The sequence below is a fragment of the Diceros bicornis genome, chromosome X (assembly GCF_020826845.1).
Source record: "Diceros bicornis minor isolate mBicDic1 chromosome X, mDicBic1.mat.cur, whole genome shotgun sequence".
Lineage (NCBI taxonomy): Eukaryota > Metazoa > Chordata > Mammalia > Perissodactyla > Rhinocerotidae > Diceros > Diceros bicornis.
This window is the reverse complement of record NC_080781.1, coordinates 42,396,714-42,410,924: the sequence shown is the minus strand read 5'-3', so window position 1 is coordinate 42,410,924 and position 14,211 is coordinate 42,396,714. Positions and strand designations below refer to the sequence as shown.

Genomic DNA, 14,211 nt, shown 5'->3' with positions numbered 1-14,211 from the left:
TATACATTCAGATGGTTCAAAATTCAAAAGGCACAAAGGAGTATAAAGTGAAGTTTCCCTTCCCTCTGAAGGCAACCAGTGTCATCAAATATCTTTTATACATTTATAGGATGCTGTACTGATAAGTTAACACAGTAGCTAAGAGTAACAGGTGCTGGGCCAGACTTCCTGGGTTCAAATCCTGGTTCCACCACTTACCAGCTGTGTGACCTTAAGAAAATTCCTTCAGGTCCAGCCCTGGTGGCCTATTGGTTAGGTTCGGCACGCTCCACTTTGGCGGCCCAGGTTCAGGTCCCAGGCGTGGACCTATACCACACGTCTGTCAGTGGCCACGCTGTGGCAGCGGCTCACATACAAAAAGAGGAAGATTGGCAGCAGATGTTAGCTCAGGGCTAATCCTCCTCAGCAAAATAGAAAATTCCTTCACCTCTCTGCACCTTAGTTTATTCAGCTGTAAAACAATAATAGTAGTACCTGCCTCACAGGGCTGCTGTGAGGATTTAAACGAGTGATATATGTGAAGCTTTCAGAATAGTGCTTGACACAGAACAGCCACAATTTAAAATGTTAGCTATTCTCTCTATAATTATGATATAATCCTTCCCTTCTCTTTGTACACAATTCCCACATGGTTTGGCATCTTGCATTTCTTACTTAACTAAATATCTTGGCGATCATTCCATAGCTCCATGTTATTATTAATGACAGCTGCATAGTACTCCATTTTGTGGCTGTACCAGAGTTGATTTAAACAGGCCACCAGTAATGAGCATTTAGGGAGTGTCCCACCTTTCTTATTATAAACAGTTGTGCAGTGTATGGTCTTATACATACATCTTTTAGCACATGTATGAATCTATCTGTAAGATAAATTCCTAGAAGTGTAAATGCTGAGCCAAACAGTATATGAATTTGTTAGTTTTCTAGATTTTGCCAAATTACCCTCTACAGAGGTTATACTAACTTAAGTTCCACTGGCAATTTATGAGAATGCCTGTTTCCTGCCAATCTGCCAATATTGAGCATTAGCAAGCTTTTTTATATACACCATCCTTGAAGATGAAAAACAGCATCTTAGTTTTTTTTTTTTTTTAATTTTTATTCTTTTGTGTGTGTGTGTGAGAAAGATTAGCCCTGAGCTAACATCTGTTGCCAATCCTCCTCTTTTTTGCTCAGGAAGATTGGCCCTGGGCTAACATCCATGCCCATCTTGCTCTACTTTATATGGGACGCCACCTCAGCATGGCTTAATGAGTATGTCCGTGACCAGGACCCGAACCTGTGAACCCCGGGCCGCTTAAGTGGAACTCTCAAACTTAACCCCTACTCCACCGGGCCAGCCCCTTAGTTGTTTTTTGTTTTTCTTTAAAGTATAATTTCCATTTTGTTTTTTCCAGAGGACAATTTTTCTTCAGTCCTTAAGGACTTAGCTCATTACATGGGCTTTGGCAGAGGTCGTGGGGCAGCACTTGCAGGTCTGAATCTGGGTGGGGGTGTTTGGTCCTTCTGGGCTTCATGAGAATGATTCCTGACTGCCTTGCTGTGAATGGCACACCTCACACAGTAATGTAGTCTCACATACAGCTTAGGAAGCACATAGGAGTGGAAGACACTCGCTTCGGAAGTGTCCCTGACGGCTGCCGCCTCCACTATGTTTCGAATGACAAATTTCTTAATGGCCTTGTCCTTGAGTACACATCAGGCACAGCTGGTGCAGCAAACAGGCTGTACGTGGCTGCAGCCCTTTTTGGCAAGACCTTTGTTCCTTCTTTTCTTGGTCACCTTGAGACGCCGACCCGGAAAAGCAGTATCTTAGTTTTTATAGGCATTTCATTAAAATGAGAGAGGTAGAGCATCTTAAGTTCCAGCTGTATTTATCCATTGGATTTTTGCAACATGGCAATTGCCATTGACCTTGGTGGGCCTAGTTTTAGTAACATGAAGGAGGGTAGTCCAATTAAGAGAGGGCTGAGAAATAAACAGGGTGTAAAGTGTAGAGTTGAGGAAGGCAAGAATTTGGCTAAGAGGAAGAGAGAAATAGGGGAGATGGTCAGAGAGGAAAGGAAGGGGTTTTTAAGATGTGCTTAAAATGCAAATGAGACGAAACCCTCAAGACCCTTGAATTGCAGGGACCTTGGGCGCTGCCAATTACTAGCTGGGCGACCTTGTGCAAGTCGCTTAACCTCTCTGGGGGTTCATTTTCCTCATCTGTAAAAATGGAGCTGATAGTCCCTACTACATAGGGCTGTTGTACGGATTAAATGAGTAAACACATTCAACGAACTCACTAAAGAGCCTGGAAAAATGTCATACTGTGGGACCGAACGGTCCACCTCTCCCCACACATCTAGCTGTGTTTTCAGAAACAACAATCCTCCTACAGCGTTCTCACGGCTCCAACCTCTGCGCTGGAATGGCGGCCGGTGAAATTTAGGCACGGCCCGCTGTGCGCAGGCGCTAGCGGCGAGCGAGGCGGGAGGCGCAAGGGGTGGAGCTGTGGCTGCCTGGGCTGTTCCGACGACTGCGCGCCGCCCCCGCCGCGCCCCGCGCCCGCCCTTGCTAGCAGACGCCTCCCGCCCCCCGCATTGCTGATGCTGCTGCTGGCAGACATGGACGTGGTGAATCAGGTACGCATTCCAGCACCGCGGACAGAGCCCTCCGCTGCCCGGCCTCCCCGCCCAGGTCGCAGCAGATCCGCCGACTTCTAAGCGGTGGCGGCCAGGGTCCTGGCAGCCGACACCTGGTCCCCGGCGCTGGGGCTGGGGTCTGCGGCAGGCGAGGGGAGGAAGGGGGAGATGGAGAAAAGAAGGAGCGCATCCTTTGCCGCAGCGAGGGCCGTCCTCACTGCCGCAGCGGGGGCTACCAGAAGCCCGGTTCCTTACAGGGGACCGCGAAGGGAGGAAGAGGGGTCTTAGGGCTGGGGTGCGGGCAAGGGGGGAGTGGAGAGGAAGGTGGAAGGAAGATGGGGGGTGCTGCGGATGAGCTAGGAAATAAAGCGACAGAAGGCGTGGGGGCAGGGGGAGGGGGGAGGGCTGACACCTGCCCCTCCCAAACAAAGACAGTACCCCAGTAGACAACCACTCATTCCCCCAGAGCCACCTAGGGGGACGATCCCGTTTTGCCTCTCCAAAACCCCTAGTCTCCCCTCCCCCAGCACATATCCAGTGAAGCCACGTCCTAGCCCTCCCCCACCTTAATCAGCCCAGACCCTCTCTGCCATCTCACTCTTCTTTGCCACCTCAGAAGCTCACCCTCTCTCTAACCAGTACCAACCGCTCCACATCCTCATTGTCTCAGACCCCACACCACCACCATCTGACTCACCTTTACCATTGCAGACCCCTCCCCCACCCTAACCAACCTGACTCCCTCCCTGTTACGACTCACCTTCACCACCCAAGACCCCCTCCCCCACCCTAATGAACCCCGACTACTTCCTCACTCTCTCCACCTGATCCCCTTCGCCATCTGACTCACCTTCACCATTTCAGACCTTCTCCCCTTCCCTAACTAGTCCTGACTCCATTCCCATCTTCTTCACCCCTGACTCCCTCTGCCATCTATCTCACCATCTCCCCAGACCTCCCCACCAGTCCTGAACCCTGGGGGTCTTCTCTCAAAGACTCTGTGCTCACACCTTCCCTGAAGTGTCACTTTCTCCTTCTCACTCCCTCTCCAAACATCACTCTCTCCCTGAGATCACATGCCCTATCCCCAGGGGTCATTGCCTGATGGCCTTGGCCCTCACCTCCTTCTCCATCCCCAACAACTACACCCCCTCCCCATGGTTTCTCTCCTCAGCTGGTGGCTGGGGGTCAGTTCCGTGTGGTCAAGGAGCCCCTCGGCTTCCTGAAGGTGCTGCAATGGGTGAGTGTGGTCTGGGCCATGGAGAGAGGGAGGGAGTGGGGTCTGGAAGAGCAGGGGTGGAGTAGGGATGGGGAGCAAATAATGGATGGGTGGATGGGGGAATTGGGCTCCATGGTGAAGTCCCGCAGGTTGGGGCCAGAAAATGGATAGGCTGTGACGTGACGTTACATAAGGCCAAGGGTACCCCCATTGTGAACTGGAAGACTATGACGTCCTACCTCCTCTCCTGAACTGAGAGAGGGGCAGGGGAGGTGGAGCCTGAAGCTGGTTGCTATGGAAGAGACCCAAAGCCAGAGAAACCCAGAGACAGTAAAGGAGAAAGAGATCATGAAAGACAGGGAATGATGGAGACAGAGATGGAAATACTGAGAAAAAAGAGATATAGAGATGAGACAGAGAGAGACAAACTGAAGGAGACAAAGAAAAGGGAGACAGAGAAAGAGATGCACAGAGAAATAGACACAGGAAGAGGGACAGAAAAATGGGGTGAGGGAGAGAAAGAGACAGAGAGAGAAAAAGAGACACTCAGAGAAAAGAGAAAATGATCCACAGAGACAGAGAGGCACATGGGAGACAGAGAGAGCACCATAGAGAGACGGAGTGAGAGACAGAGCAGGGAGATAGAGAGAGACAGACTGAGAAACAGAAAGACACACAGAGACATACATTCACACAGAGAAAAAAGAGACAGAAAGAGACACACAGATACTAGACAGTCAGAGGCAGAGAAAGAAACAGAGACACAGAGAGACAAAGAGACATCTGAGAAATACAAAGACATATATAGAGAGAAACAGATACGGAGAGAAATAGAGACAGAGAACAACAGAAACAGGCAGAAATACAGAGAAAGACAAAGAAATAGAGAACTGAGACAGAAGAGAGAGAGAAGGAGCAGGAGTGGCCAGAGCATTGAGAGGTAGAGACCAAGAGAGATACTAGGAGAAAGACAAGAAGAGACAGCCACACCTCCATAATCAGCTTGTCCTGGGACCTGATGAGCCCTGATTAGGGGGTGGGGGTGGGGACTGGTCCATCTGGTGCTGCCTGTGTTGGGCCCAATCTGTCCAGAGGAGGGCACCCCCATCCCACATGCCCACAGGCTCACCGTGGCCATCCCCATCCCTGCTACCCAAGGTATTTGCCATCTTCGCCTTTGCCACGTGCGGCAGTTACAGTGGGGAGCTCCGGCTGAGCGTGGACTGTGCCAACAAGAGCAAGAGTGACCTCAACATCGAGGTGGAATTCGAGTACCCCTTCAGGTGTGCCCCCACCCTAGGCCACCCTTGGGATCCCAACAGATCTGGGAGAGGGCAGGGACGGGGGCGGGACCGGACAACATCTCCTCCCCAGTGGCTCCTGCCCAGCCCCTGCCTCAGGAAACCACACCCGCTCAGGTCATCCATGCGCTCAGCACATGCACTGAGCACCTACCTTGTGCCTGGCACAGCTCTGGACATCTAGGACATGTGGTGAACAAAACAGGCATAGGCTGTTGACCTCTGGCTATGTTCTAGTGAAGGGGAGGGAGGAGACTGGCAATAAACAAGATTCAAAGGAAAAGTGTATATATATATATATGTGTGTGTGTATATATATCCTTAATGCAGTAGGTGCTCAATTAATGTTAGCCAATATTATTATTTAATTCCCATTCATTCATTCCATACACATTTTTTGAGAACCTATTGTATGCCAGGTACTGCTCATAACAGTGAACAAAACAGACCAAGCTCCCTACCCTCATGGAGCCAACATAACAGATAAACAAATGAATAAAGAGGATAATTGCAGACTGGGAGAAATCCAAGGAGGGGATCCTCATGCAGGGTTTTATGATAGAGAATAATGAGGGGGTGCTGCTGAGCTAGAGGGGACGATGAAACCCAATGAAACAATGCTGCTATTTATTGAGCTCCTCCTGTGTGCCAGGTGCTGGGCACACGAGAGTGAGCACGAGCAGGCAAGGCTGCTGCACTTACGGAGATGCTCGCCTCCTGAGGAGTGGGGAGACACAGACCCACACTCACCGTTTCAATGGAGGCTCCTGAGGCTCCTCCGCTACTTGGACAAATCACATAACTGCTGCGGGTCTCGACGTCCTCATCTGTAAAAGGGGACAATAACACCCACCTTCCAGGATTAGGATGAATATTAAATGAATTAATATTGTAAAGTGCTTAGCACAGTGCTGGGCACACAATAAATGCTCTGTAAGTGCTTGTCATAATAAGTAAAATAAATACGTTTAACGGACTCAGGAAAAAAGGTCAGGGATTGAGTTGGAAATTGGGGATTTTTGAGCGCTAAGAGTAAATGTAGGCTGAGGAGATCCAGGGGGAGAGGGAAGAGTGACAAGAGAAGACAGCTCAGCACAGGCCCTGAGCAATAACCAAAAGAACAGGAAGCGCCAGGGAGGTGTGGCCTGAGAGATAGTGGGGCAACCAGGACCACCACCGCTCACAGAAGCCAGGAAAGAGAGTTTGGGGAAGGAGCAGGAGCTGGCAGTGTGGGATACTGCTGAGAGCAGGCCCTTTGGGAATCCGAAGACCACAAAAATCTCCTGTGAACACCCCCTCACCTCACATGCCTAGGGCTTCGGGTCCTGAGGATCTGCCCTTTACCCACAAGTCTCCCAGGAAATAAGTCTTTGCCCTGAGTCTCTCTGACCAACCCCCCACAGCCCCAATACCCACTCCCCCGCCAAGGACTACTCATTCCCCCTGGATACTCTCTCTCCCAACCCAGCCCACTAGAAACCCAGAAATTCAAACCCAGATTCAACTCCTAGCTCATCATTTAGCAGCTGTACAACCTTGGATAAGTAACTTAACCTTGCTGAGCCTCTGTTTGTTCATCTGTAAAATGGGTATAATAATGCCTGCATTAGAGAATTGAGCGGGGAGGGTCATTAAATGAGGCAATTATGTAAAGTGCTTTGTAGGTGATCAATAAGTATAAACCTCTTCCCTGAGGACCTTTGCTACACAAGGGCACTGACACCATTTGCTCCGTCTCAGGATCCTGCCCCCTAATCTGAGGTCAGAGCTCTGGGACTCCACCCCAGTCCTTCTCCCCACACACATTTTCTCCCTATGACCCCTCCTCCATCACACCACAGGAAAAACCTTAGTTCCAGGATACCTTCTGAATGAATCTGCCCCTCCTCCCCTACATACACACATCCTATTCCAGGATCCCTTCTACCCTCCTGTCTGTCTGTCTGTCTCCTCCTATTTTGTAGTCTCTGGCCTCTCCTCTGCTATGCATACATTTCTTTCTCTCCGGGACCTGAAGTGGGGTGGAGAGAAAAGTCAACATGATGTAGGGAGAAAACACAGGGTTCAGATCCCAACTCTGCCATTCCCTCGCCAGCTGTGTGACTTCAGGCAAGTTAATGCACTTCTCTGAGCCCCTTTCCACTACTGTACATTTCATTTAATAAACATTTATTGAGCGCCTACTATGTGGCAACACTATTTCAGGCCCTAGGGATACAGCAATGAACCAAACAAAGGAAAAAGCCCTGCCCGCTTGTAGTTAGAGCAAAAATTAAGAAAAAAAAAAAGTAAAAGACATGGTATGTCACATGGGGTATCACTGCTACAGAGAAAAATGGAGCAAGGAAGGGGTCTAAGGAGTGCTGGGAGGGAATGGTTCGATCTCAATTTTAAATAGTGAGCTCAGGAAAGGCCTCCCTGAGAAGAGGACAGTTGAGAAAAACTTGAAGGAGATGAAGGGAGTAAGACATGAAGATATCTAGGAGAAGAGCATTCCAGTGCAAAGGTCCTGGGGTGGGAGGGTGCCTGGTATGTTCTACGAATGACCAAGAGGCCAAAGTGCCTGGGTTAGAGTGAGGGATGAATAAGACCTATTTCAGCGGGATGCTGGGGGCAATCAATGAAATGTGACTGGTACACAGTAGGTGCTCTGTGAATGGGTGTTTCCTCCCCTTCCTGGGACCTTGTCAGAATCTGGGGGACCCATGACTGGGAAGAGGGGTCAGGGGAGGGGGTTCTTAGGGTCTGGGCCACACCTGTCCACCTCTCTCCGCAGGCTGCACCAAGTGTACTTTGATGCACCCACCTGCGGAGGGGGCACTACCAAAGTCTTCCTGGTGGGAGACTACTCCTCATCGGCCGAATTCTTTGTCACCGTGGCTGTGTTTGCTTTCCTCTACTCCATGGGAGCTCTGGCCACCTACATCTTCCTGCAGAACAAGTACCGGGAGAACAACAAAGGGCCCATGCTGGTGAGCCCCCACAGCCACTCGCACACAGGGGCTGGGGTACATGGGGCCTCAGGGACACAGCCATGTCCACAGGCCACACCAAATCCCAGACAGGCCCACATGCAAGCAGCCACCATAACAGCTGCACGTGTTACTGCTGCTGCTGCTGCTGCTGCTGCTGCTCTGAGCACTCGCAGCCCACACAGAATCCCAGACAGGCCTACACCTGGAAACCTGCCACCTCTCACACAACCACACAGTCGAGATCAAAGAAAGGAGCACACAGAGGTTCACTGGGACAGTCATGCTTGTCATCATGCCACACAGAGACAGAGTCCTACACAGCCGTACTCACACACCCTCATCCCAGCCACAAAATGACACAAATTCCCACATTCAGACGAAAGTGGAAAAACACACTACTTTCCACAGATTCGGAAACCATCCCACAGAATCCCCCACACACTCACCCACAAACCACAATCACACTCCCACGTCCTCTGTGTCACATACACACACACAAGGCCAAGCTAGGAGCGCCACCTTCAAGGGAGAGTTGGGGGTTTCAGAGCTGAAAAGACGGGAGAGACAGGTGTCTTCTGGGACACTCCTCCCTCCCAGGAAAGCCTGTGATTTGAGGAGGCCCCACAGCCCGGCTTGAAGCAGCCCATTCACAGTTCTGTCTCCCTGCCTGTCCTAGGACTTTCTGGCCACGGCAGTGTTTGCCTTCATGTGGCTTGTTAGCTCGTCGGCATGGGCCAAGGGGCTATCGGACGTGAAGATGGCCACAGACCCAGAGAACATTATCAAGGAGATGTCTGTCTGCCACCAGGCAGGGAATACATGCAAGGAGCTGAGGGACCCTGTGACCTCTGGCCTCAACACCTCGGTGGTAAGCCCTGAGAAGCTGGCTGGGCCAGCTGGGGAGGGAGTTAGGAAACTTACAGTCTGGCATGAGGAGTAGTGGAAAGAGAGAGAGAATTCAGAGGAAATCCAAGAGGGCTCCCTGGAGGAAGCATGCCAACAACAGAGCTTTGAAGGATGAGATAGCAATCAAAACCATTGTGACACCACAGACTGTCCCCACGAGGGGAACATGAGACTTTCTGTTCAGTTAGGTTTAAGAGACCTGGATCCCAGGCCCAGCCTAGTCATGTAGAATCTCTGGCAACTCAGAACCCTCTGGGGACCTCAATTTCCTTATATGCAAAATACAAGAATAACTTGAAATGTTTCCCACCTGGGCGCCCCCTACTGGCCGGAGTCAGAATGTCTGAGCTCAAATCCCAGCTCTGCCACTTGCATGCTCTGTGACCTGAAACTAGTTACTCAGCCACCCAGGCCTCAGTTTGAGCTTGTAAACTGAAAACTAATAATAGGTCATGCTCCAAAGTCGGGTATTGAACTAATATGAACTAATGCGAACTAATAACATACAGAGTGCTTAGAAAAGGGCCTGGCACATGGTAAGTTGTATACAAGTGTTACAGATGCTAAGATTCCAATTCTTTTTTTTCTGTCACTTGCTGGTTGTGAGACCTTGGACAACTTAGCCTCTCTGGGCCTCGGTTTCCCTCAACTGTAAAGTGGAGATATTACTTCTTGTCCCAAAATTGAATTATATTGTATATATTTATATAAATTCCATATATTTGTTTTCATATAAAAGTATACATTTATATACTTTATATTGACACATACATAATATATATTACGTATTTACACATATACACATATGTATATTTGTATATACATATGTGTATATATGCATCTATTAGTTGTATATCTACATATTTAATATTTATGCTTAACATTTTACTATACATATATTACAAATTTAGATATACATATATATGTGTATATGTAATATGTATATGTGCAAATATATAAATACTTATATATGTAATACCAATAGATCTCAACATCCCCGGGAATTTTGATTCTAACACGCCCTGCACAACCCCGCCCCCCCCCAAGGTGATTTTTCTGCACATTGAAGTTCACCCACTGGGACTCGAAGGGTCTGGGTTTCAGAAACCACCACCCTTCGGGAGCCCGCGGGTCCATGCCCAACGCGCGTGGCCTCGATGTTCCCTGGGACCGCCAAGACAATGGGCGCAGGACGGCAGCCGGGCTTTTTCTCCCCGCAGGTGTTCGGTTTCCTGAACCTGGTACTCTGGGTCGGCAACCTGTGGTTCGTGTTCAAGGAGACAGGCTGGGCCGCCCCATTCCTGCGCGCGCCTCCCGGCGCCCCCGAGAAGCAACCGGCGCCCGGGGACGCCTATGGCGAGGCGGGCTACGGGCAGGGCCCCGGCGGGTACGGACCCCAGGACTCCTACGGGCCCCAGGGCGGCTACCAGCCTGACTACGGACAGCCCTCCGGCGGCAGTGGCGGCGGCTACGGGCCTCAGGGCGACTATGGGCAGCAAGGCTACGGCCCTCAGGGTGCGCCCACCTCCTTCTCCAATCAGATGTAGTCTGGTGAGTGACGGGCGGGCGGTGCGGCCAAGGAGGGTACAGGAAAGGAGACGGGCGGGTCAGTGAACCAATAAGAGTCAGAAGTAAATGGTAGGGAGTTTGCCGGCCAAGTAAGGGTGGGAGTTTGAAGGAGCCAATAGAGAGGTGGAGCTACATGCTCAGAATGTAAAACTAGCCAATGAGTGGAGAGCAGGAGAGTGGTGCTTGAAGATGGGCAGAATGAAGAGCCAATCGGAGAGAGGTAGAAGTGCTGCTCGGAGGGAAGGGAGGGGAGAGAGAAGTGGGCAGAGCAACCAATGAAAGGAGGGAATAGCATGGGGGCTTGCCTAGTGGAGAATCAGCTGAGCGCAGGAGCCACGGAGGGAAGAGGAGGTGGGTCTTAGAAGTGATTGATAAGCCAATAGGTTATGATAAGGCCAATAGATGGTGAGGGTAATCGGGCTTGGATCTTGAAGGTCAGACAAGCTCACCAATCCGAGAGGACGTGATAGATCCGATACCTCTCCCCAACCCTTGAGGTAAGAGAGGTAGTGTGGAATTTCAAAGAGAGAAAAGGGGCGGGGCGGGGGCATTGGAAAGACTGGCCGGCCTTCTAGCTGGGCCTGAAAGGAGAATTGACATTTCCCTCACATATGAGGAGGGAAGATGGGGAGAAGAGGCAGGGGTATAGCGTGAGAGGGGAAAGGCAAGGAGGTGGCAACACGTGGTGGAAGTAGCTTCTGGCGCTTGGCAGGGAGGAGTTTGTTAGGCATCCTACATCTAATTAATCAAAAATCCTGTTGGCTCTTCCTTCAAAATATATCCGTAACTTCCCACTTCTCACAGTCATCTCCCCTGGACATCTTCACAGGTTTTCACCCCCATTCTCTTTCTGTTCTACTCACAGCATTGGGAGAGATCTTGTTAAATCCTAAATTAGGCCAGGGACCTCCTGTGCTCAGAGCTCTGCCGGGGCTCCCATCTCACTCAGATTAAAAGCCAAGCCTTCCTTATAGCCCACAAGGCCCTACGCAATCTAGCCCCATCCCTCACTTTTCTGACCTCTCACCTCCTACCACTCCCTCCCCACTCTGCTCCAGGCACACTGGCCACTTCGATGTGCCAGGCACAGTCCAACTTCAGGGCCCTGGTGATTGCTTTTCCCCTGGAGTTTCACACCCACACACACAGATAACCTTACCTGGCCAGCTCCTTATCCGTCCCCTTTCTTATCTCTCTCATGGTATCCTGTGCTTTTCTTTATCACAGTCTGTAATTATGGCTCATTCCCTCAGCTCCTTAAGTCTTTATTCCAATGTTACTTCTTCAACGAGGGCTTCTCTGACTACCCTACTTACTACAGTAACCATCCTTCCCCTACTGGCACTCCTAATCCCCTCACCCTGGTCTACTTTTTGTTTTTCCATTTCACTTATTATCATCTTATGTCATACTAGATAATTCAGTTATACATCACAGTCATTGTTTGAAGTCTGTCTCCCTGCCACAATGTAAGCTCAACAAAGATAAAGATCTTTGTTTTGCTCAGTATACTTTATCACCAGTGACTAGAATAGTACCTGTTAACAGACTTTTTTGCGTTGAGGGAGGGGGAACCATAATTTCTTTGGTACCTAACCTAGTGGGAGCAAGGTATATCTTCCCAGTAGGTGCAGCTGGGATGAAGCTGACTCCAGGACTGAGTGAGGGAAGAAGGAAGAAAAGGCATGGCAGGCAGAGGGTAAAGCCAGGGTGGAGGCAGAGCAGCCCAGCCTCGATGCCACTCCCTAAGGGCACCACCTGTGTCTGGACCCCCTCTCCTTTCTGTGTCTTTTCTCTCCACAGGTCAGTGCAGCCCGGGAGGACCCCATGGGTGGGCAAGAGCTCAGGAGAAGGCCTGCCCCCCTTCGCACCCCTACACCCCAGGTCTCCGTCCCTCACGTCAGGAGACTCTTAACTGTCTTTGCTGTTTATATATATATATATATATAATATATAAATATCTATTTATCTGTCTAAGCCCTGCCCCCACTCCACTCCCCTCTTGCATTAGGGGCCCGATCTTGAGTGGGCCCCTCGCTTACCCCTGCCCCTGTCCCTGCCTCCCTTGGCCCTTCTCTCTTCCCTGGCCCTGTGCCCTGAGGTTGGGGGACTCTGAAAGGGAAACAGGGAGGAGACAGACCTCGGTTGTGTGGGGAGGGTGGGCATGACTTCGGACTCTCTCCCTTCTCTCCTTCCCCTCCTCCCAACTCTGGCCTTTATTCCTCCACCAATGCCTGAACAGGGGCCATTAAGAGAAATTCAACCCTGGGAGGGGAGAGGAGAATGGCAGAGACTGGGAGGACTTGGAACCCAAGGTGGTCTTAGAAAGGAGCTCTGGAGTGGAGGGGACTACTAAGCAGGGAGGTTGGGTTCCACACATACTGGATCTGGAGTCTAAAGGAAAGAGGTGCCCTAGAGCATTCCAGATTGGGCTGGGAAGGAGGCTGAGGGGGTGATTCTAGAAAGGGGCGGAGCTTTGAGTGAGGCGGCGCTTCGGCCCCAGAGTGGGCAGGGCTTGGAGTAGGAGAAGGTTCATGAAAGGGGTGTGACTTGGGGGCCTGGGGACAGGGATTGGAAGAACGCAGAGGGCGTGGCTGTAGAAGGGGGTGGGGCTTGAACCAGGCAGAGGGTGAGGCTCTAGAATGGCTGGGTCTTGGATTGGGTCTAGAGTCTCCGGATGGGGATGTGGCTTGGAACATTCGAGAGACTGAGACCGATTCTAAAGCGACAGATACTGCGCAAGGGAAGAAGTGGGATTCAGGAATGGGCCAAGCTTGACCAAGGTCGTGGTCAGGCTTCTAGACGAGGCGGAGCTTAGTCGGGCCTGCATGGTGGTTTCTGAAGGGGCAGCCCCCCACCCCGCCCAATGGGGCAGTGAAGAAAATATGTTTGAGAGTAGGCGGGTTTGGCAGTGTGGTGGGAGGAGGCTTGGCTGCGGGATGGGTTTTGTTAGGAGTTGGGGGGGAGTATCTCTGGCCAAGTCTGGGAACTGAGGTGGCCTGGGAAGAGCTGAGAGGTATGGCTTGGAGGGTAAGGGGTGAGATTCACTACCCACAACAAACCCTTGCTCACCCCCGCGGCGGGACAACTAGGTAATAAGAAGACAGAGCCAAGGGATCTGTGGGACCCACCAACCCTCTCTCCCTCCCTTCCCCTGCCTCCTCCCTCCCTTCACACCCCGACCCGTCCCGGAGTGGTTGGAGGCCCGGTCTGGAGCCCCTATCCTGCACCCTCTGCTGTGTCTGTGACGTCAGTAGTGCCTGTGATCGTGTGTTGCCATTTTGTCTGGCTGTGGCCCCTCCCCCTCCCCTCCAGACTCCCCCTCCCTTTCCCGCGCCCTTCGGTATTGTTTGTAGACCCCCTCCCCGAGGAAGAACAAATATGATTAATTCCCTTCCCCTAAATAAACTCCTCAACCACCTAGTCCACCCGGCTCTGGCTTCTCAGTGTGTCTTTTTTGTGGGGGACAAAGGGAGAGATGGGAGAGAAGAGGCGAGAGGAAGCTCCGCCCCGACCTGCTGGACGCTATTCATGTCACCCCACCATTTTAGGCCCAAAACAGTAATTTGACGAGACGCACCCTCTGTGAAGCCTCACCTGCTGATCATTCCAAG

The 14,211-nt window shown here is 51.1% G+C and overlaps 1 protein-coding gene and 1 pseudogene across 1 annotated transcript; one reads left to right on the top strand and one right to left on the bottom strand.

Annotated features, from left to right (window-relative positions):
- Positions 1–1,355: 1,355 nt before the first annotated feature.
- Positions 1,356–2,586, bottom strand: LOC131400266 (small ribosomal subunit protein eS26-like; annotated as a pseudogene).
- SYP (synaptophysin) lies at positions 2,559–12,519 on the top strand. Its single transcript, XM_058535857.1, has 7 exons — positions 2,559–2,627; positions 3,802–3,867; positions 5,005–5,129; positions 7,924–8,119; positions 8,799–8,990; positions 10,249–10,579; positions 12,401–12,519. The coding sequence occupies exons 1-6, from the start codon at positions 2,592–2,594 to the stop codon at positions 10,573–10,575; spliced, it is 942 nt and encodes a 313-aa protein (XP_058391840.1). The 5' UTR covers positions 2,559–2,591; the 3' UTR covers positions 10,576–10,579; positions 12,401–12,519.
- Positions 12,520–14,211: the final 1,692 nt, after the last annotated feature.